Below are 24,533 nucleotides of genomic sequence, written 5' to 3' on the forward strand. Positions count from 1 at the left end.
ATCATGAAACTTCACTTATTTTAAAGGACAGTGGGGTAAACGTTACCAGTGGCAGAATAACTGGAATCTGTGTCAGAAATCTTTGAAAGCAACAAGGTCAGCAATGAAGATTAAAGGTCATGCAAAACTAGTACAGATCCCGTATTGTGTAAACTCAGTTTTCCTAATAATTGAAGGAAATGGCCTGGAAGCTGTTCTCTTAAAGAGGCTGAAAGAGCTCATAATCACTAAGTCTCCTAATCACTAATTACTGTGGACTATTAGGCACCCTGATATCTCTTAGAAAAGGGGAAAATAGAGTTCCAAGTTTCCAAACCAAAGAAGGATATAAGACACTTTTAAGTACAAAATGTGAATTATGTGTAGTGTAATAAAATTCCAGCCGCATTAAGAACCCAAAATGGAGAAATAACGAAGGAAAGGGTAATTTGTATTAAATCTAGGAAAGCAGAAGCCTACTCTGTGTTTGGCTATGTGAGTGAGGGTTTAGCTGCCATGGGAACCTGCTGTACTGCAGAGGGTGGGAGACAACAAGAAGGGAAAAGGAAGAAGAATTTCTAACTTCAATACCTTTTCTGTTTATATAATCAAAGCCTACAGGGTAGCAGAAGACGGGATTTACAGCCTCTCTCTGCTCAAGAAACTACGGGGGAACTAGTCACGTTCTTCACCTTTACCCAAACTTGCAAATAAATGTTTCAGTAGCTGTGACTTTGCGGCAGGAAAAGCTCAGGGTGGGAATGAAGTCTGCAAAATTTTCCTTTCCTTTCCTTGTGGCAAAGGACTTGACTCACTGTCCCATGCAATTCTGTCTTCCCCCTTAATGGATCTTTTCACTCTGGTTTTACATCATGTTGATAGGGACTTTGCCCTGGGGATTTTGGGGAGCAGGGTGTACTGGGCATAAGGACCAGGGACTGGATAAGGAGTCTTTGTGAATCACCACCCTCCAGTCTGTCGTCTTTCATGCACTCTCCATTTTCTTTTTTTTTTTTCAAGTCCATTCCCCCTTGAAGTCTTTTGTTTCCTGGGATTGAGCAATTAAGAAGATCAGAGTTTTGGTTTTTTCCTCTCCACAAAGCTTTGTCACGTGCCTCATCAAACTTACAGCAACTTGCAAAGAAAAATACTCCCTGGGAGCTGTTTAGATGCTCTTCATGATTCCCATCTAGGGCACCCGGCATCTTTGCTTTGCTGGTGTGCCCAGTGTCCTGGAATTGATAAGAGGGGACAGAGGAAGAAAAACCTGAGGAGGTGGGGGAGGAGGATGGGTGGCAGACAAATAGCAAATGCTCAGGCAAAACAAGAGACAAAACAAGTTCCCCCACCCCTATTGGTTTTCTTTCTCTACCTCCAGTATAAGATGTACATCCCCAGAGAGGGTAATTTCTAAGAGGAGGTTTTCCCCTCCAGTTTTTCCCCCTTCTAATCTGAGACCAGTGCCTGTGCATGCAAGTGTGGGTATGCATAAGCAGTAGAGGAAGCTTACCTGTGAAAACTAGTAGACACCATCTCTGGGGATTCCTGCTGCCAGGTAAGATTCAGCTTTTCTTCTTCTCTTTGTTGCTTCACTTTTCAGAGAGGATGTCCTTTAGCTGGGTTCATGGGTGAACAGTCTTCTGTGTCCACCCAGTCCAGCAAGTGCAGCTCCTGTGCCTGTGGGCTGACACACGGCAAAGGCATGGCTAAGGAGGCTTACTGCAGAGTGGAGGAGTTTCCAGAGGGGAAGGAGGTTTTTTCATTGCCTGGAGTTTGGATGAGTGAAGGGGCACTTCAGGAACTGCCTGGAGGTGTCTTAGCCTGCTGAATGCATGCTCAGGGACAGGTCTGTCCCTGCACCTGACCATCAGGTACAGGCCCACATGCCAACCCTGGGGAGGGTGAGTGCCCCTGCCACCCGAGCTGTGTCACAGGTGAGCTACCGGGCGTGCTTTTGGTGGGATGGAAAGCAGAGCCAACAGAGAGGGCTCCCGCACCCCAGGCAGCTGGAGCCAGGGATGGAAGGAGGGGTCTGAGCCCCAGCTGTGAGCCCAGGGGACAGTCAGGGACAAGGTGTGAGCAGCTGTCCTTAAGGAAGAGTGTCACCCACCTGCACTTACTCAGTTGTTATAGGTGTGATATAGGTGGAGTGCTGCAGTGGATGATCATAAACTCTTCAGAAGGGACAGGCACAGAGGGAGAGGCAGTGGGAGTGCCTTACACTAAGGGGGTGTTTTGATTTGTAGAGCTTAATGATGGTGACAATAGGGACAGCTGTTTATGGGTAGGAGTCAGTGGAAAGGCCAGCAAGGCAGATGTCATGGTGAGAGTCTGCTAGAAATACAGCACAGCAGAGAGGAAGTGAGGTCTAAGAGGTCCACACCATCTAGGAGGCTCCTGCAGCATGTGGAAGAAAACTGCCTGACACAGCTGGTGACAGAGCCAGTGAGGGCAGGTGTCCCACTGGACCTGTTTGTGAACTGAGAAGGACTGGGAGGTGATGTGGCATTTGCAGGCTATCTAGGGCACAGTGATCAGGAAATGAAAGAGATTTAATCCTTGGAGAAGTAAGGAGGGGAGCTCAGCAAACTGCCACTTTGGACTCTGGAGGGAAGACTTCGACCTGTTTAGGAAACTGTTTGACAGAGCTCCTTTGGAGGCAGTTCTGAGGGGAAAAGGGGTCAAGGAAGGCTGGACGCTCTTCAAGAAAGAAATCTTAAAGGTGCAGGAGCAGGCCAATGGCATCATGGTCTGTATCAGCAATAGCGTGGCCAGCAGGACCAAGGCAGTGATTGCCCCCTTGTAGTAAGCACTGGTGGAGCCATACCTCAAATCTTGTGTTCAGTTCTGGGCTCCTCACTGCAAGGACATTGAGGTGTTTTAGTGTGTCTAGAAAAGGGCAATGGAGCTGGGGAAGGACCTGGAGCACAAGTCCTGTGAGGAGCACCTGAGGGAGCTGGGGGTGTTTACCATGGAGAAAAAGAGGATCAGGTGGGACCCTGAAAGGAGGCTGTAGCGGGGGGAGGGTCAGGCTCTTCTCCTGAGTAACAGTGGATAGGACAAGAGAGAACAGGTTCAAGTTGCACCAGGGAGGTTTAGATTGGATACCAGGAAAACCTTTCCTGAAAGGGTTGTCATGCACTGGAATGGGCTGCCCAGTTGAAGTGGTTGAGTCGCCATCCTGGTGAGGTATTTAAAAGATGGGCGGATGTGTCACTTAGGGACAGAGTTTAGTGGTGGACCTCTCAGTGCTGGGTCTACAGTTGGACTCTATGATCTTAGGGGTCTTTTCCAACCTAAACAATTCTATGATTCTATGATTACATTTTTCTGACATTCTAGCCATGTTTAGAAAGGAAGTGCTTACACAGCCTCTGTCCTCATTTTCTGTGTCACTAGAGAAATATGGTATCCCAGATAAGGTAGAAACCTGAGGCTATCACTATACCCAATTCAGTAAGAGTCCATCCTTACCAGCTAGATATTTTCTTGGATAAAACCAGAGACGTCCCTCACCTCTTTCCAGAATTGACAGTATATTAGGAATACTCCCAGTATAACACCGATGGTGCCAAAAGTATTTGAGTGCCAAATTTGTGATTACAGCGAAACAGCCTTGTGTGTTCTGGTTTCACTAAAGAGGAAGGATCAAAACTAATAGTGCAGTTGGCTGTGGTTACTCTGGGTACCTTTCTCTGCACTCTGTCTCGTGTTAAAAGTTTCCATCAGAGGCATTGTCGGGGTAACCAAACTGATGCACTGAGATACACGGTTGCATGTGACTGAAAACTTACCAACCTCCTTAAAGGCATCCCACAAGAGGAGCTGGGGATATATTAAAGTCTGTAGAACCTGTATGAATATCTTTGCACTCTTCAATTTGACATCCAGAGTCAGAAGATAAATGTTAATAATTTTTATACTGTAATAATTTGTATACTGCTGAGCAGAAGTTTTGTTTAAGCTCTGCTGTCGTTTTGAGATTTGTACCAGCTCAGTGGTACACAAACTTGCATGCTGCTGTCAAGCATCAGTGCATCATATTCAACCCCCACACCACCACAGCAATCTTTTTTTGTTGTTCTGACCAATCCTGCATATGGGGTGCAGTGGAGGGGACCCTCCACCTCTGCTAGACCTTCTCTAGTTGGAGGTTGCTTTGCTCAGAGATAAGGACAATTCATTTAGCTGTGGTGCATATGTTTTCCTTTACCAGGTTTTGGGGTTTTTTAATTCCAAAATTGCCATAAATATGCAGAGCATTTCAAACCTTACAGTAAAGGCTAGTTGATGTGCTTACATGGCACACCCTATGTGATTGTCACAAAATAATTTATCCTCATGCAACTGCTGTAGGTACATGCTGTCTTTCCCCATTGTACAGGTTCAGAAATGGGGCAGAGAGAGACAGTGTGACTTTTCCCGAGACATCAAGGAAGCCAGAAGCAGAACAGGAATATGTGCAATAAGTGTTCAGCAAGCACAAAAAAAATATTTATTTTTTATGGCAAAAACGCCTCTGTGCTCTTTTAGTGTTGATAAGAAAATACATTAGAGTTCCTGTCAGGACAGCGTCAAATGCAAATATTTCTCTTATATGTAGTCATAGCTCTTATTTTAAATGATGGAGAGACCTTGGTGAAAATTTTGGTGCCACAATCAAAGTCCTTTTGTCTTGTTCATACATGAAAAGAGCCTGTGAGCAAATCTTAGCATCTAAAGATATACTTTTGTTATTTTCACTTGTATTTGTGGTAAAACAACTGCTTATTTGGGAAGCCATGAAAACATATGTATCCAGAGGTATATACATATACATAAAACCATACATATTTTTAATTTATGTAAGATCTGTGTCTTCAGACAAACATATAAGAACAGGAACTTTTCTTATTCATATTTTCAGGCAGCAGTTCTGTAAAACATAGGACTGCCTAAAAGTGAACACAGATGCTGATTTCATAAATATTTGCAGATCTGATTTAGAGATTGAAATTAAGAACAAAGTACTGCAGTATGTAACTAGAGATTTAGGAATTACTGATATCTTTTGTTTTCAAAGTGCAGTATTTAGGTTTTCTTTACTTCTTTGTATTTACCTGCAAAGAAGCAAATTCACATTTTTCCTGAAACAATTGACCACTGAGCCCTAAGACTCTATGTAAAATGGTAAAGGGAACTAAACCTCTTTATTCTTGTGTAACTCATTAGCTAAAATCAGACGATTAGAGCTAATGTTTCCATCTAAAACAATTCAAGTGCCTCATTAATGGGGATAGATTTCCTTTGATCTAATTACTTAATGTCCCAAATATATGGGAAATTCAGAGATCAGCGCTGAGAAATCTCTGCAGACCTGGTCACATCTAGAAACGTGAATTTACATGTAGACTTCAGAAATGTTGTTTGAAATGATAATGAGCCTTGTTTAGTCTGCTGGCTATGCTTGGTCAAATGTTTAGTGAAATCACATTGATGATGGCTAGAGAATGAAGATGATGGCTGTTTGCTGAGTATGATTTAATCTCCATTATTATAGGCAAGTGGATTGCAAATTTCCATAATTAAACATCCAGTGCACTGGTCAGATTCTTTTGTAAAGTCTGGTAATTGCTGTTGTTGGGAAAACAGTCCAGCAGGGTGTTGCTGTCACATGATGAGCTTTTGAGGCTGAGCTAATAGGATGCCCTTTTAAAATGTTCTCCATGTTTTCTGCTTTAGAAGCAAAGGATACCATCATGGAGATTTCATCAAAAGAAAATACTCACTTTTTCTCAAACAACCCAATCTTTCCTGTGGACCGCTCTTCATTCAAATCTGAATCATCCACATCCAAGGAAAAACAGTCGTGTTGTGGAGGTATAAAGGTAAAGAGAAGTTTGAATTTTCCAGTAAGGACTTAGAAAATCTCTCTGGTTTTTTGGTGGTTTTTTTTTGGTTTTTTGTGGTTTTTTTTTTTTTGGTGAATGATCCCTTTTTAGGTTCTGATTATGTCTTGCTGAGTCAGTATGAAATTATTAGAGGTATTTCTAAGTCACAAGAAAATCTTTTTCAGATCTCTTTTTGCCTAACATTTGACAGTCATCAAATAGAATTTGTTGGTTGAGGCTTGCATATTATGAGATCTTCAAGAGCCATCCTGAAAAGTCCCTCTATCTTTCTTATTGCACCACCCAAAGTTAAGAACAGAGCAGACAGATACCACAGGCTGTCAGTACAGACTGCTTAAGACTGTAGCCATGGTAGTCTCCTGGGCTCTCCAAAGTTGCATTTGTATTATGGTCTCTGTGTTTCGAGTGCTATATTATTAAAGCATTATTGTAATATTCCTTATTCAAGAGAACTCTGCATGAGGTGACTAAGAAATGAAGCTGCAGAAGCATCACCACTGTATCTACATTTCTCTCACCCCCAAGAAGTTTTTCCTGGAGGTAATGGGAGGTCCCTGCTTTGAGCCTCACGATGTAGCTCTGCCTACCTGCTGGTGGGATCTGCACCTCGGAGGAGCATTGCTCCCTGCTCGGGACACAGGGGCACAGCAGGCAGCACAAAGCTTTGCCTACTGCCTCTACCTTATTTCCAAAATGCTGACACACTCTCTTGGGTGAGGTCTCAAAAATCACCATACTATGGTGAGATGATTTGAGTTACTCGGAAAATGAGTTTTCAGCCTTGGCCCGTTCTTTTCATCATGCACAGTCTTTTTTTCCGTTGCTTTTTCCCCTCACTCACACACGCATCTACTTTCAGATATTAATCCAGCTCCCAGTACAGCCAATGACATCAGCAACAGTTGCCCTGAAGTCTAGAAATTTTGAATTTTTTTGTTTTGAAATAGAAGATGAGTTGTATTAATTAAATTTTGTACCATAATCTAATTCTATCATTGCTCCTTCATTTGCTACAACAATAATCCAATCCCCTCAATGAATAAAACTTGTCACGGATTAGCCAGTCAGGAATCAGCTTATTAGCTCCAGAAATAGAGAAGCAATAATATTTCAGCTCAGTTTCTTTCTCTTTAAAGAAGTTGTGTCTTCTGGGAACCCAAACCAATGTAACTTATGTATTCCTGTCCGAACTTAGAAAACCTCTCTTTTTTTGTGAACTAACCCTTTTTGAGTTCTGATTAGATCTTGCTGAGTCAGAATGAAATTATTTAAGCTATCTCTAAATCATGAAAAAGTCCGCTTCAGGTTTTGCTTAATGTGTTAAGAAAATAATACGCAGATTCAACAGGTTGTTTTTACCAATTATCAACATTTCTTATCAACTTTCCTGTGTCTTAAAATTGCCTGTATTAACCAGATAGATGTGGTGAAATATCTGCTCACAAGCACTGACAAACCAGAGCAGAATGTGAAATCATCTATACCTTTCTGTCCCAGCCCTAAATTGGGAGTGTCTTTCCACCACTGCACACCTGGGACAGTTGCAAATCCTGTGAAAAAACTTGTGCTAAAGACACACAGAAGCTTTTCAAGTTGTATTTTACCTATACAACTTTCCTGTAAAAAAAAAAAAAAGTGCTCTCACATTGCTATTTAAAATCCAAGGGCATAAACATACAGAAAATGTAAAATATTACAGCAATATTTGTACTAGAGACTTCATTGAGACCTGCTGCTGTAGGAAAAAAGAACCAGAGAGGGGCTGTGCAAGTTTATTTACCCACAACTGTTTCTGAAGGAGGGATAGCCAGCACTGGATAAAGTGTATTGAACATGACACAAAGATATATTTGAACACAAAAGTTTGCATTCAGCAGTGATGTTGTTACCACTGCACCTTGTCAGATGAGATGCTGTAAGGAGTTTTGCACTGGAGGTGAGTACATTGCTCAGAGAACCTGTGTACTGGGAGTGTGATTGTCAGAGAGGATAAGGAGAAGCGCAGGGTTCTAGACCTCTATTCATATGAAATGTTACTGTGTCTCTTAATTTCTGGGACTGGGCTTTACAGAAAGCATCCATATTCATATTCATATTGAGTCAACGCCGCCTGTACCTGAGGATAGAAAGCAATGTTGTGGTTTCCATGACCAATTGCACTGTGCACGAGTATCCCTGGAATTCATAAACTCTACAGGGCTGCATTCACTGAGGGCAAATTTAGGCAATAGAGCTGCAGGAGCAAACAGATGGTGCTAAGGACCCTGCACTCCCACTACATGCATTTCAGACCAGCCCTCATCTTCCAGTTTAATTTTGTGGGAGAGGGGCTCAGTGTCCACCTTTGAAATATGTACCAAAGCACTGTGAAGGGAGATGGAGTTTAATGTCCAAAGCCCACTCCTGGTTCAGAAGAACGTGCTAAAACAGATACAGTGATAACTAAGAGAAAACTGTCTCTGCATAACAAAAGGATGGGAGAAGTCTGTCCCCAAGAAAATGCAAGGTGCACTCTAAGGAAAATGCAAGAGATCTTGTAGGGGAAGGACAAGCCTAGAAGAGAATTGCTTGGCAGGTCACTGTTCAACTCACGGAGCATGTAACATTTCAAAATGTCCAAAAACTCACCTCCCCAGCAAGCCACACTTAGCATTTACCATTATGGTTACTGTGTAAGATACTGCCTCCTTAGGAAATCACCAGTTTCTGTCTTTCAACTGAGCAGTAGCTTTGGCATCTACCTGAAATGAGCGGTGGTTGAGAGTCAATTCAGTTTTTATCAATATTGCTCATAAGAGATAGACAAATTAGCAATCTAGCATTTAATAAAATGTAGGAGAAATATTGATGTGGTTATTTGGCAAAAGAAGAGGTAGGAATGCAAAACTTGTTTAAAAATAATTCATAATATCTTCTGTACTGCCTGATTTTATTCACTGTCATTTTTTTCACAGATATTTCTTGGTGCACTGTCTTTTGTTTATTTTGCTAAAGCACTGTCAGGAAGTTATCTAAAAAGTACTATCACGCAAATAGAAAGAAGATTTGACATCCCTTCCTCTTTGGTTGGTGTTATTGATGGAAGTTTTGAAATTGGTATGTGCTGTAGAAACCCATTTTTATTTTCAGAAAAAAGAGTGATGCAATCTGTTGTGAAGAATGATTGTATGAATCTCCCTGAACCATAAAACTGAGCAAGATTCACCTAGTAAAAATAAGTGGGACTATCAGTATGATTACATTCGATAGGACAGGGTTGCTAATACAACCAATTCAGCATAGATATAAAAAAATTGTGATTTGATAAGGTTAGCATGTGGCTAATTCATACTAATAGAAATTTTGAGTGTTGAATGAGAATTTGCCTGCCCAGATTTCTGCAGGCAGAAATCTACCTCCCCCACAAGTGTTTGTCCTTTGTGATTTATTAAGCAGCAGGAGGACAAAGCTCTAGCTGTAATCTACATTTCTTGTCTGGTCCCTCTCCTTCCCTCTCACACTAAGGTTTCCAGCATGTCATTGTCTCTTACAATTTCAGATTACTGAATTTATCTCATGGGTGTTCAGTGGACTGTGGTACTCACAGGAATGAAATATTAGCCTAAGTGTATAAAACTCTGATTTCTCCGTTTTCTGCTTTTCTGGTTATTTGCTCTCTTCAGCTGGCACAGTCTTTCTCCTCTTTTCCAGCAGTTTATTCAAAGATTTATGGTTTTCCTATCACAGAAGGCATTGGGCTCCTGTAGAATGCCTGGAAAGAGGGAGAAAGACCAACCCCATCAGCCCTCTCTCCCTGAAATCAGTGCCTATACTACATACTAGGAATTGTTATTTTAGGGGATCTCTTATCAACAAGCGGTAAAACTCAATTTTCCTTTTGTACTCTCAAAGGGAACCTCCTAATCATAATTCTTGTGAGCTACTTTGGAGCAAAGCTTCACAGGCCAAGAATAATTGGAGCAGGCTGCTTAATTATGTCAGCTGGAACATTCCTAATTGCAATGCCCCAGTTCTTCATGGGACGGTAAGTGCAAAGAGATCAGTGTTTTCCAGCTGGGCTGTGCACACTGAATGGCAGCTCAGTAAAATATTTAGGCATTGATTATGAAGATGGGAATAGGCATATGGGGATGCGGTTACTTAATGTTTTTCTTTTTTGTGAAAAGATTTATTACCGTAAAGCAAATAATTTAATGTGTACTATTTTCAGTAGCAATCAACTTATTTTTTTATTAGTCTCTGATCTTGACTGGCCACATTTTGATATGGTTTAGGAATTGTTGAAATGTCAGTGAAGAAGTGGTGACTAAACTCAGGAAGACAATCTGAGTACCAATCACAAGCCAGAGGATACACCATTGTCTGATAATCTCTTAGTCCAAATTCATGTATCATAGTAGAGCAAAGTGCCTGCTAAGCTGAAATGAATCGCTGACAAAAAAAGAACCAACAGGACAATTGTCATGTACTGCTGCAGTATAAATAGAGCTCTGTTTATCCCCTGTAAACTCTCACTGGTGATGGATCCAGATGGATTCATATGGATGCAGATGAAATTTGCATTTACGTGCTGTAAGCCTATCTGGTAGTAGCAGATCTGATTGCTTTTTCTTATCAGTACTTGTGAATAAATACAACTTCGTTTTCTAAACAGATACCGATACGAAAGATTCCCTTCCACCGTCAATTCGACTGCTATCATCTCTCCATGTCTGCAGGATAAAAACCAAACTCCACTCTCAGCCTTGGAAAAATCTCAAGCAAAAATAAATTCAGGTGAGAATGATCTCTGTTAAATATTGGGGCTGGTAGTGCTCACTATCATCAATGTTTCCCAAATCCTTCTGTCAGGAGATCCCAGTTTTTGTTAGAAGTGAAAGAGTTTTCTAAAAAGGGATGTGGTAACAAATTTATAAAACCAGCAAAACTGTAGTATCTTTGAGACAGCTCATGCTAAAAATTTGTCTACCTTAAGCTGTTTCACAGTTTTCCTACTGTTTCTCCTACAACAGAAGTATTTTAGAAGCCCTGAGCTTTCAGTGTCAAACTGTTGTTACAAACACATCGTTGTTGTCTCTTGTTGAGTACACAGGATGTGAAAAGGAAGCAGGCTCTTCCATGTGGATCTATGTTTTACTCGGAAATCTTTTGCGTGGAATAGGTGAAACCCCCATCCAGCCCCTGGGAATTACATACATCGATGATTATGCTGTTGAAGAGAATGCTGCCTTATACATTGGTAAAATAAATATTGGGTTTTTTCCTAATGGATTTTTCCCCAGAGGAGACTGAGTCATTCTGAATAATGGAATGAATGTTATTGAATTAAGTTGCCCTGATTGTTTTGTTTGCATAATTTCCAATATTAAAGTTTATTTAACAGTCATGTACACTCAAGGGACCAAGTTCCCATTTAATTATACCAGCACAGTTCCATTATCTTAATTTGGTGAAAGAATTTGACCTTGGGTTCCTGCTGTTACCCTAATCTTCCTAATTCTTCTGGATGTGGACTGCTGAGCCTCTGTGCACATTCAGTTCTCTGGAAAGTGATAAAAACATGCACTCTTTTAAGCACTTAAAATAGAATTTCAGTGAGCACTCAAAACATTCCCTCCAGATTCATGTGGAATTATAAGCAATAGTGCTGAAACTTTAGAAAGTTGGTAGCACTGTTTTCTTGTGTTCATTGTCTGACCGCTGCACATTCACCAGAAATGATATTACCTAAAAAATCCTATCTCATCAGCATCTGCTCTTGACAAGTTTCCAGCCAGGCAAAATGCAAAAAATCAGATTCTCTCTGTAAAAGATTCAGATTCCCAGATTTCCAGGTGAATTTTGCAAATTCAAAGTATTCCGAAAGTTTGGCTGCAGGTATATTGAAACATATTAACATTGGAAACCTCCCAAAAGCAAAGCGGTTTCTCAGCCTGTTCAGGGCCTACCTCAACTTAAAGCGATCAGTTAAATTTAAAAAATGACATTTGCTTTCCAGTTACTTTAATCTTGTCAACTAAAGCATTTCTAGCAGTTATAGATGGGTGCTGCTATTGAGTTTAGGCCATTCAGGTTCCTGACATTTTTCCTTCAGGCTGAATTTAATTGGATAACAGTAAAAAGCATCATTGTCATGGGGAAAATTGTATTGATGCCTTTTTTTCTTCTTGAAAATATTACAGTTTGTGAAACTGTATCACTTGTTACCCATCACATTCCATAATCTGCTGCTAGATGCAGAAGAACCAGTGTCCTTTTTAGCTCAGGAGTGTAACAGTCTCCTGTTTTCTATTCCAGGGTGTGTACAGACAGTGGCGATTATAGGGCCAATATTTGGCTTTCTCCTGGGATCCCTGTGTGCCAAACTTTATGTTGACATTGGCTTTGTAGATCTGGGTAAGTCAGAACACTCAGGCTTTAAAAATCCAGTCAGGCTCCTCATGCCTATTTTCGGCCAAGAACTATCTGGTTATCTTCTAGGCATGAGGAGCTATCAGGGGTAGAGTAGGCACTTCATGAAATGACAAGGATGACAGCAGTGTAGGGGTCCATGCAGAACAGGCTGGCAAGAAGGATAGATGTAGAGGAGGAAAGAGGTCTCACTCTTCCTCAGCACCAGCAGATCTGCAGCAGGTGCCTCCAAGAGGTGCTCTGGTGAGGAGGCTCTGGGGAGATAATGGGAGCGAGGAGGAAGCAGGACTGAGGCTCAGAATCCTGTGTGTGCTTTTTTAATATCCTGTTGTTGCCACCTAGAAAAGTGGTTTGGCAGGGGGTACCGAATCTCCCGACTGCCCTCCTTCTGAGAAAACAGGAAGAAAGAAAGCAGGAGGAAAACTATTTTTCCCTGGGGCTTTTGTGCAGAACAGCCTGACTGGGAGCAAGTGAGTGGCCACCCGGACTGCCCCATTTGCTGGTCCTTGCAGCATCTCTGGGGCTGTGCAAGTGGCACAGCAGGTCAGGGCTAGGCCGCTGCTGTGCCCCAGCAATCAGCAAGTCCTCACCGTGTCCCCACAGCTGCTCCTGCAAAACGCCCATAGTGACACACAGCACAGCTACACCTGGTGAGGTGGGCATGGAAAGTCCCTCCAAAACCACCTTCCTTCTTATCAGCAAATATTCTCAAAATTTATTTATTTGTTTCTTCTTTTCCACTTTCTCCAGACAGCGTCACAATAAGTCCCAAGGACGTGCAGTGGGTGGGAGCGTGGTGGCTGGGGTACCTGATAGCTGGGGTGATCAGCATCCTGGCCGGCATCCCCTTCTGGTTCCTGCCCAAGCACCTCCCAAAACCTGAGAGCAGGAAGGACTCCAGCACCTCTTCCGAGCAGTCAAAGTTCATCATTGAGGAAAACAAGGACCAACACGCATCCTATCAGCAACAAGCGAAGCTTGCCGAGATGGCAAAAGGCAAATCACTGGAGTTTTCTTCCTGATCGTTGAGTTTTTCTCTCAAAGGCTTTTAGACTTAAAAATTTTATACTTTCTGCGGCCCTATCTTAATGGCATCAGAATTATGATTTTTATATGAGATTTCACTCTCCAATGCATATAGTGACTGTTGCAGAAGTGGTGGTCAGAAAAAAAAACAACCCTCAGTTTTTGCTAATTTTTTTTCCTGTAAGTTCATGCATTAGGAAAACATGTACAATATCTATCAGAATATAGATGGGCACAGACCAGCTACAGTATTAGAGAAGGCTGCCTGGATTTAGACAGGAGCTGTTTCGCACAATTGCATTTCCTTGGCCCTGCTTTGCCAAAAGCATTTTCCCTCAGTACTTGAATCTGTACCTCAGCATGTTTGTGCTTCCTGTCAGCTGTGCTGAGCACTCTTTGCCCCAAATTAAGCTAAACGGTGCTGCGGCTGTTGAGGACACATAGAAACCAAATCATTCCTAGTTTATAATGAAAAGAAGGTTTATAAAACAAGGTATCTCTTCTGGGAAATTCATGATTAGTATTTTGCTCCACTGTTCCCCCATCCAGAAATGGGGGAGCTGTTGGGAACATCACAGAACTTCACAGATTCCCTCTGAAATGTTCTGCAGTTTTGGGTTTTTTTGGAAGGTGCACACATGTTACAAAGCATTGCTCACAGCAGTTATTCTCTCTCTGGCCTGCTTGTTATTTCTGCTGTTTTGTCTTCCAGACTTCTTGCCATCACTGAAGAATCTCTTTGGGAATCCAGTTTACAGTCTGTATTTGTGTGCAAGTATCATTCAGTTCAATTCTTTAATTGGCATGGTGACATATAAGCCAAAGTACATTGAACAACAGTATGGGCAGACATCTTCAAAAACTAACTTTGTTATAGGTAATGCTATATCTGCTTCTTGATATCTTTAAAATGGACATTTTAGGAGTGGCATGTAGGAAAAATTGTATTTTTTTTAGGGTATTTTTATTTCTTCTCCTTCCTTGTCTGACTTTAAGTAATAGCTTATAGAAGGTAAGCTATTTCATTTTTGCTTCAGCACTAGGTAACTCGGAGTTTATCTATGCAGGAGTTACTGTAAAAGTTTACATAATTTGATACCTTAATTCCCATTTAACTGGAAATTTGTAAAGTAATATATGTACAACACAAGAAAATAACTGAGAAATAGTTTTAAAATAGTTTACATAAATTTATCATCAGACAGATCTGCTGCCTTGATGGCTTCCCATCTGTTTCAACAAAGCAAAGATCAGTTCAGTGAGTGCTAAAGGTGACTCTCTGAAGAGAATGGTGTTAAATAAAAGGAAGTCAAGTCATATCCCAAGCTGTCCCATACAGTACAAGAGAGAGAAGCTGCTTCAGCCTTTGGGTACTGAGATGGACATTTTTGTAGCTGACTTCAGGAGGGTGGACTTGACTGCCTGGTTGCTGAACCTGCATGTGGGGTTCAGCTCCAGAGGTCCAAGGCTTCAATAGCATTAAACAGCAAAGAGGTTTACGTCTACCCAACACAGAGGGAACTGCCTTGTTTCAGAGCAGCATTAGTTGCACAGCAACAGAGGTATATATATGCAGAAAAGCTGTAATGATCCATTGTGCTATGTTAATTCCTTAAAGATAGAAGCTGGAATTTCCTGGCACGAAACTCCTCAAAGCAAGGAGAAATCTTCAAGTATAGTTGATGCCCAAAGAAAGTCCAGAAAACAATCCCTACATTCAGTGTAGTACTTCTCATTGTATTTAAAGATTTTCTGGAGCTAAGCTTTCAGGTATGTGCAAACTGAGTGAGGATTGCGAACCATTTGATTTCTCTGAGCATAGGGACTATATCCAACACAGACTGTGTGATGGCTTGGTTAGGGAAGGATCCTGCTGGGTGGCTGTCTCTGCAATAAGGTGGTTTTTCATCCTCCTTTTCCTTTGTCTCCAAATCCACTCTTCCGAAGAAACCTGACAGCTGACTCAACTCACAGTGTTTATTTCTCTTTCACTCCCTCTTTTACTCTTTCTTCTTCTTTTTTAGAGAACAGTTTCTATCACAACCTCTGATAGATATCAAAATTGTCAGAGCAATTTGAAGCACAAAAAAAAAAAAAAAAAGCAGGTCTTGCTCCAGCTTTCATAACGTTAGATAAAACTAAATTTGTCCTCTAGGAACCAGCAGATGACTCCATTGACAACCTAATTATGGAAAAAATCACCTAGCTTAAGATATTGGAAGAGCATTATCTAAACTTTATCCATAATCTCTCTGTCAAAGAACCAGCAAAGAAGCATGTCCTTGGGAGTAAGTTTTTCAAAGCTGTCCCAGCACCTTTGTAACACTCCAAGGATCACTCTAATTCTGGACAAAATAAAATGCCCTGACTGAAGATCTTTTATGTTTTGTTCCTTCATCTCCTTGCTGCAGCTGTTTTTGTGGCTGACAAGGTTAGTCCATTGAGCTGGGGTTTTCATTAATACATATTTTTCTGTTTGATTTCAGGTCTTATTAATATTCCTGCTGTGGCCTTTGGCATATTCTCTGGAGGACTGATCATGAAAAAATTCAGAATAGGTGTTTTAGGGGCTGCAAAACTTTCCTTGGGATCATCTTTCCTTGGTTACCTTTTGCTCCTCTCATTGTTTGCGATGGGCTGTGAGAACTCGGACGTGGCTGGACTGACTGTGTCGTACCATGGGTATGCTGGGAAGGCCATGGTTCAGCAGAAAGGGCTACTGCAAACCAAACTCCTTCCTCATTTTATTTCACAAAGTATATATTATTGAAAGGAGAGTGACTGACCTGAATATGCTTCCCAGAAATTTGATTCAAATCGGTGGAAACCACTCCATTCCAGCAGGCATTGTGTCATGACCTTCTCATGATTATGGCATAAACCAGAGGGGTTTATGTCACAAGTGCAGATTATTTTTCTGATTACTTTTTAATTATTATTGCCATGGGACCCATCCTTTGAGCCCAGTGACTCCTGGAAATGTGAGGAGCTCAGTAGGGGGGATGAGATTCAATTAATTGTTTCTTGCCTCTGTGTGCCTGGCATTTAATAGCCTTTGAACTCAAAACTTAAGGGTTCATGGATTAACCATTATGTTAACCACGAGGTACACCTGAGCCTAACATTTCTGCCCATGCTATTACTCTGTAAAACTAACTTTTTGGGAGGAGTTTCCAGCACTGACTCACAGCAGCCCCAGTAGCTGCTTCTCTGGTATCTGATGACTGAATTTGGCAGAGAGCTGTCCTGCAAGGTATCAGACACTCAGTTTAAATGAATCCCATTCTGATAAATTCCTCGGTAACTTCTACAGAGACCATTTCCCATGAGTAATTCAGTCCCTTCTTTGCCACTTGCCTAGTTGTGTTAAAACTGCATCAAGCTTCAGATAACTAAAACCTTAGAAAATCTGAGAAAATGCATGAATATAAATTGTTAGTTGTCCCCCTTAATAAAATACATGCTATCTCACAGTAGGTAGTGTGATACTGTGAAAACCTTTGTATAACAGAGAAAAAAGGATTTACACTTCTGTGTGGTTGTGAAGAGACAACCTTTAATGGGCTACAGAGGGAAGGTCTGACCCAGTGCACCTGGAAGAGAGCATAACCCATGAGGTGATCATGATTTCCTCCGCATCTGCTAGACAACACCTTTGCAATTACTCTTTTTCCACAGAACTAAACCAATGACTGATTACGAGCAAGCCCTGTTTTCAGAGTGCAACTCAGGCTGCTCATGTTCCAAGAACGACTGGGACCCCATCTGTGGGGAAAACGGAGTTACCTATGTTTCCGCCTGTCTCGCCGGCTGCCAGGCATCCAACGGCAGTGGGAAAAACACCGTAAGACAATCTTTCGTTTCCATAAGAGATGCGATAATTCTTTCTGATACAACTGGGTCTGTCAGAGTAAGTGGATTAAAATTGAGCATGGCGCATCCTCTTGAGCCCTGAAATCCTCAGGGCTTTTTAGCAATCTGCCACACGCATTTAAAGTTTTCTTGCTGTTGCCAGCAGAAATCACAAGCAGAGAATGTTGGAGGCTTTTCTTTTTTAGCTGTTGGCTACCAAGACTGTTGAAAAAAACTAATAACTACATTAATCAACAGTTGATACTTTATAATTTTGTCCTTCATTGAATAAGCCTTTTCCTTTTGTAAAACATTTCCCCCTTTGGATGTAAACTTTCAGCCACCCAGAAAAGCATGATAAGATATTCCTAAACATCTACTTCCCTGCCGTTTAGGTTATCATACACTTTTGCCCACTCTCTTCCAGGTATTTTTTAACTGCAGCTGCGTGGGAACCTTTGAATCTTCACAAAGCTCCTCAGCTGTGGTGGGACCATGTCAAAAAGGAAATGAGTGTCCCAGGATGTTTCTGTATTTTCTAGTAATATCAGTTATCACTTCATACACTTTGTCAGTAGGTGGCACACCCGGATACATACTGCTTCTAAGGTAAGCAATAATTTCTGCTAGCATTGCCAAATGTTTTCTAAGTGTTTTGACATGTGACTGGTACTCCCTCCCCTCCTGGTATTCCTAGTATTTTTCTCTTTGTTTTAAAGATTGGTTTAGCATGAGATTTTTTTTTTTCCTGTTGTGATAAGCACAGATTTGTTGAATGCATGTCCCAGTGTATATTTAACTGCTGGAACTATTTATCCATCACTGACTGTAAGCTTTGAAGCTAATTTTAGAAAGTACAAAAGGTATTTAATACTACCAGTGCTTAATCTGGATTTTTGTCAGCTTCTTGCGATTTTTGGATTCCAAGTCCTGTTCTGCTCTGTTTTGGAAATCTTTCTTTCTCAGTTCCTTTTTCCAAATTATTTCCAGATGGGCACATACTGCTTCTCAAACAAAACAACAGTAAATCCAGTCTAACTAATCTTTAGTATTATAACTGTGTTTTCTTACCCCCAAATTCTCTTTGGTTTTGAATCAAATTTTCTGGACCAGGCCCTGTCTCATTGCTGGTATCTTTAAACCACATAGACAATGCCAGTGTTAGAACTGGCTGAACATAGACCATATGGAAAAACCTAAATAAAGAAATGTGACTTCAGCTACGATTCCATCACAATCCTTGAACCAGAATAAATATTCACGCAGAGACTTTCAGAAATGATTGAGGTGAGGATCCTTCTCCACTGCCCTGCACAAACACTGCCAGTGAGGTGTATACAAGCTGCATAGCTTTCCTCACACACCTTGCAGGGTTACCACTGGGTGCTGGAAAACCACACAGCATCTCTCTCTCCCCAAGGGCTCACTCCAAGAACAATCGTACTGTAATCTATTTTAGACAATTTTTACTGAAGCTTCTGCACAGCTGAACTGTCCATGTGCCAAGATGAGGATGATTCATGAGTGGAGAGCTTGCAGCAAAGCCTTCAGGATTTACACCAGATCGCTCTCTGTGGTTGCTTCTGACACGCTGGATAAATATGGGCATAGAGCTATGCAGGGATGCAGTTCCCTTCCCCTTTCCCTCTACATGATATCTTCCTTCTATCCATAATACATATGGTGGGAAATGCACAGATCTGGTACCACGCAGGGCCTCAAAATCATGGTAGCCATACTCAACCTCCTGCTTTTCTTCTTGTCTCCACTGCATAGAAAGTTTGGGAGGAGATTTCATAGCTGAACACATACACGCTTAAATCACACAGAGTTGCCTGCCCTTCTCAGCCCTAAGAACTTGCTCTTAGGGGTCTTACTGCTTAATCGATTTAGTTAAAAAAGCTTAGAAAGGTTTTCAATTACAATACTAAACCACTTTGTTATATGAAATCAGCAAAACAGTTTTATTGGTTCTGCTCCAAAGCTTCTATTGCTGTTGAAAATCATTTTACTTTGAGAGACATTTAACTGAAGCTGAGAAGTTATGTGTTTTCCTGCTGGATTGAAGGCATCCACCTTTGATGTGCACCTAAATAAAACATGTTTCAGTAAGTTCAATCCTTTTTTTATTTTTTTTTTCTGCACTGCAAATGACCTGTGGGCACAATTCTACTTTAAGCTCATGCTTACTTTTCTCTTTTTTGAAATCCTTCACTGACTTGACTTTCTCCAAAAATCTGGCTGAATTGGAAGTGTGCTTCTGTTACCAGAAGGAAAGTAAATTATCTTTGAATACAAGTAGTCCCAAGGTCAAATTGCAGACTTCATTATGTATTTTTTTCCAATTATGTGTTTTAAAAATCATTCAGTATTCAGTAATCTCTGTTAAGATTCCAGCACTTAAGCAAGCTGATGTTTTCAGATGAGCAGATATCGTTGCACCTGCCATGGAGCACAAATACAGCTACATCCCTAAAAGCCTGTAAGATGTAGTGACATTTACTTTGATGATTTGTGCACTGAAGTCATTGAAATATGCTTACAGCTGGTGACCGGGTCATTTGCTGAAATGCCATTTTGGTGGTATTAGTCTAATTACAGTAGCCAAGGAACTTGGGACAGCCCAGTTTTGGAGAAAAAAGCCCTGCAGTTCAGATAGCTGTTGTTCAAGCACCAGCTATTAATAGCAGGCGATTAGGCAGTGAAAAGGAAGTCTCAGATCTCCCTAAGAGGTCTGGCTATCACTCAGGATCACAAAGGACTCCTGTTTCCGTGCAAAGACAATACAAAGAATAAAACAATTTTTTTTCATCTGAAAGAGAATACTTTTTTGCAGGATATTAATCCTGTGAAACACATATTAAATATCCAGTTATTGGTTTTATTTTCCACTTTTTGCTTTCTATGCCCTCAGATTAGTTTAGGAGAACTCTAGGCTGAGGCATGCTTATGTAGCAAGTGTCTGGTAGGAGAGCAAGACTCTGTTCTTCCAACTTAAAATCATTTTACAGTCATGCCCTTGTAGATGGGAATGCTTGTATAAGCCACAATCAACAGACTGAGTGATGATAATCCATGACTGAGGCATTAGAGAATAAAGTGTTGAAAACTATCACTGGTGGGGAACAATAGAGTTCATTCTGAAATGTCTTCATTATTTTTTAAACCATATTCCCAATTACATTAATTTCTGCAGAAGCAGAGGCCATCCTAGTTCAGAGCACACAGACTGTACCTCCAGAGTGCTATGTTCATCCATAGTGACAATTGAATTTCAGTCCATTTTATTTTTTCTGACTTATATTTAATAGAATGACTGTAACAAAAGTTTTATTAATTACCATATTGATATACATATTACCCCACATACCAAAAATGTCCTTGTTTTGTCATGTGGCTGGTACTACTCACTTGCCAAAATCAAACATATACGCAGATTTGTGCTGGATTAGGGATTGTAATAGTCAGTCTGGTACATGCTGGGAGAAACAGCACATTTGAGTAGCTGGTGGGGGAGCAGGTGATTCCTGCTAATCTGAGAGGCTCCATACACACACTGCTGATCACATGGATGGGAAAGGCAGCTGTTCTCCTGCCCACCACCTCCCCCTCCCTCAAGGAGCCAAGATGATGGTCTAAGGTGGGAGCATCTGGCTCATCTGGAGCCAAAAGAACTGGATGTGTGTGTTGGACTCACCCTGCAATCTCAGAAGAGTCCAAATGCAAATGGTCTGCTCTGTCGAGAATGGCTTGGAGGATTTACCTTTACAGGAGTTGTGATCCTGATCCTAGATAGAGTGCAATGAAAAGTGAGTGCCTAAATACCTTGTACTAGCCTGGGATTTGTCCTGAATTTCATGGAGTTTCTAACTGAATAAAACCATCCAATGGCTGCATGATTTCACTATCAATTTTCTTATCCTGTATTAGTAACACCTAAGTGCTGATATCATCTGAAAATCCACAACCATCTTAAAATGTGATGCTGAATATAGGTGTTCAGAATTCCTGGATGCTGTTCTGATTTTATCACCTTTTTTACATATTTCTGCAATTTGGTTAAGGTCTGTGACAATAAGGAGGAAAAAGCAACATTTCTTTCCTTTCTCTTGCTTTCTATTTGTGTTCTTATTATATACACCTGATGCTTTATTTCTATTTAACACCTTTTTTATTATTATTATTTTTAGATGCATTAAACCCCACTTGAAATCATTTGCACTTGGTATCTATACCCTGGCAATAAGAGTACTTGGTAAGTCTGTACTCCTGAGTCGGTTTTAATACACTCCTCACTAATCATTTCTCTTAGAATTAAGCTTTGATTGTTGGAAAGAACAATGTCTATCTGCAAATAAATATCATATGATTAAAAAAAAAAAGGTTGGAAAAAGGAAATTGCTTTGTACTTCATAAATCACATAACTATGTGTTAGGTATAGTTAAAATACACAAGGCCAATATTTATAGAGATGTGATCCTTTAGATGAAGCTAACATCAAAACTACATCTTGTCCCCTTACTCAGCAACAAGCATAAAACAACAGCTATGGCTGAGAATTTGTGATTGCTTTTCACGTATATATTCACTAGTTTCTAAGGGAATTAATCTGACTACAGGTGTGCCTGGGGGTGGGGTTCACTGCAGCCTTGTGGTACAGCCACCTGAAATCAAGGCTAACATGAGATGCCAATGAACTGGAAATTCTAAAGTCCTCTAGGTCTTCATGGAAAAAAAAATAGCAAGAAGCAAGTCACCTATTCAAATGAGCTGAGTTGGATGAACTGGATGAAATTCCATCAAAACTAGCTTTTGGCTTCTTTCTTACACCTTTGCAGGCCAGAATTTTCTCTCCAGGCTTACTTTCTTCTCCAGCAACCCTGGGTGGCTTCCCAGGTGACACAGAGTCCAGGATGTTCCCATCAGCACATGAAAAAGGCTTTTCCTTTCCATCACCCCCAAGAACTGCAGCAGGTTTGCCCCTGCCACAGCAGGATCTCAAGATACTTGGAGGATTCCTGCAGCCCCACTGCAGGTTCCCAGCCCCACTGGGAACCCCCTTCTCATGCCCCACCCGACACACAGGACACTCCTACACCCAAGCTGAGCAGACTCCATGGCTCTCAAGAAAGGAGAAGTATCTCCTATTTTTTTTCCCCAGAGATGTCCCACAGGGTGAGAAAACCAAACCGTGGCCAGCACTCCAGCACTGACTTCCACAGGCTTTTTGATGTTTTGTCCTGTTTTCCTGGCTTCCCACAGGGAGGAAAGGGTGGTGTGTGCCTGGGCAGCACAAGGCACGTCTTCTCAAACCAGCAAACAGGGAGGAAGTGTCATTGCTGAATAGAATATATTATTCAATGTTCTGCATGAACGTGCCTCTAGATCAGAACTGATCACCCTGGAAAGTAAATTTCTTACCTTTATTTATTTGTTAAATACACCCAGCGGGGATTCCAGCCCCAGTGTATTTCGGAGTAGCCATAGATACCACTTGCCTGAAATGGGGAAGCAAAAGATGTGGGGGAAGAGGAGCGTGCAGACTCTATGACTCCAGAGCACTCAGGTAACCGCTCTTCTCCATTCATTCTTTAACTTTTGTTCTTAAAGCAAATCTACACCTGGCACTGGTAGAAGAATTTCTATCAGAAAATTTGAGTGAAAGACTTGAAACTGAATGAAAGGCTCTGACTAACAATATTAACAATAATGCTCACCTTTCACCATTCTTTTTTGATTCAATCTCTTTTTTGGGGGAGGGGCAGATCATCTTGTTTCAGTATCGGCTGGAAATAATTGTCACTTAATAATTCACCAAAAAAAGTCGTGTTGAAACCTCAATTTTATGCTTAAAGCTTCCCTCACCTTTCAGGGTCTCTGCTGCCATTGTGTGTGTGTGTGTGTGTGTGTAAATAAGTTATTAAACCTCATTTTTCTCCGTGTTGGAGCTGGATCAAAAAATGGAAGGCAAAGGTGCCACAAAACATGCTTGGCTTACCTAGAGGCTTAAGTGCAGAGTTGTCTTTATCAATCTATTGCTAGAGGACAATAATTGGCTGGACTGCATTTTTGAAAGCCTTCACCAGAAATGAAGAGTGGAGTAACAATGGTAAGAGGAAAATGGGAGAACAGGTTGTGCCTTCTCCTACCACAAGGAAAATAAACATGAGAGGAGGGTACATTTTGTTTTGAAAACTTGAAGGAAAGAGCAAAATCCCTTTTTACTAATAAAACATTATGATGTTATTGTTGCTGCTGTTGTTGCTGTCAATATGCCTGTAAAGCAAAAATGCCATCAAATGGTCTTGATACCACTGGTACTGTTTATGAGACAACCAAAAAATAGAGTAATTGCCCTAAAAATATTAGTGCTATTCTTACTGAAGCACATTGGGGTGGAGGTCAGTCAATGCCTGAGATGCTTTCTTGACCACAGACCACACTATACCTGACCTGGGTGAGCTGACAAACTCCCCGCTCCAGGGTCATCCCCTTGACTGAAGTGTCCTTAGGCAGCCTTACCCCATGAAAATATGAATGTGTCCTTGATGCCTTCTAGTCATGTGTTGCCTTTGACACAGGCTCTGATCAATCATTTCTCTCTCAGGTATGTGTACCTGGGGCTGACATTGGTGTTGGGCACGGTGTCCATTTTCTTCAGTGTTGCTGTCCTTTGGGTTCTCCGGAAAAGGTCTTCTCCACAAGACGAGACCCTCTCAGCCAACGGGGAGAGAGGCACCTGTAGAACAAAGAGCAGAAAAGATAATTTTGTCCATAGTGACCAGTTAATTCAGTCAACTTACTGGCCAGAAAAGGAGACCAGACTTTAGAAAAACTGAGATCTCCACCGTGATTTTACCCAGTGAGTGGTGTTCCAGGCAAAAATCCATCATCAGTGAAGCAGTATCTTAGTATCCACCGTGAAAATGTTCACCTTCTTGCAATTTTCACTGTAAACCCCAAAAGCAAAGACCACCAATTTTTAGCACGTGAACAGCTCTAAAAACACTGCTCACCGTTTTTTCTGCTGAGTGAGGGGATTTCCTATGGGAGGTGCAGTTTTTCCCTCACTGAGACACTGTTTTTGCAGCTGCCCCTCAGCTCCCTCCCTCCTCATGAAGCTGTAGGAGCTGCTGCTGCCCCTCGGTTTCCTCCTGGGTGTGAGGGGTAGTGAGGACGCTGCCATGCAGCTCCCTCTGCCATGGGACCAGCCAAGAGGAACCAGGGCACAAAACCTGATCTGGCAACCTGGAAGGTGGAGGGATCTCCGGCACGTAGCCCGTCCTTGCAAACAGTGAGGCACAGGGCAGGAGGAAGGTGGTTTGCTGGAAGGACAAATCAGCCACAGGCTCTGGGCATCTCATGAATTCAAT

General features: G+C 41.4%; 1 protein-coding gene across 1 annotated transcript; it reads left to right on the top strand.

Moving 5' to 3' along the window:
- Window positions 1-1,449: 1,449 nt before the first annotated feature.
- SLCO1C1 (solute carrier organic anion transporter family member 1C1) lies at window positions 1,450-23,990 on the top strand (the record flags this gene model as incomplete). Its single annotated transcript, XM_082280025.1, has 15 exons — window positions 1,450-1,534; window positions 5,701-5,846; window positions 8,825-8,966; window positions 9,762-9,894; window positions 10,525-10,646; window positions 10,963-11,109; window positions 12,168-12,266; window positions 13,032-13,277; window positions 14,020-14,184; window positions 15,794-15,989; window positions 16,986-17,151; window positions 17,587-17,768; window positions 21,350-21,414; window positions 22,609-22,726; window positions 23,768-23,990. 15 exons carry the CDS (start codon window positions 1,450-1,452, stop codon window positions 23,988-23,990), a joined length of 2,235 nt encoding a protein of 744 aa, XP_082136151.1.
- Window positions 23,991-24,533: the final 543 nt, after the last annotated feature.

This window comes from Coloeus monedula, assembly GCF_965178545.1.
Source record: "Coloeus monedula genome assembly, chromosome: 4".
In the NCBI taxonomy this organism is placed as follows: Eukaryota; Metazoa; Chordata; class Aves; order Passeriformes; family Corvidae; genus Coloeus; species Coloeus monedula.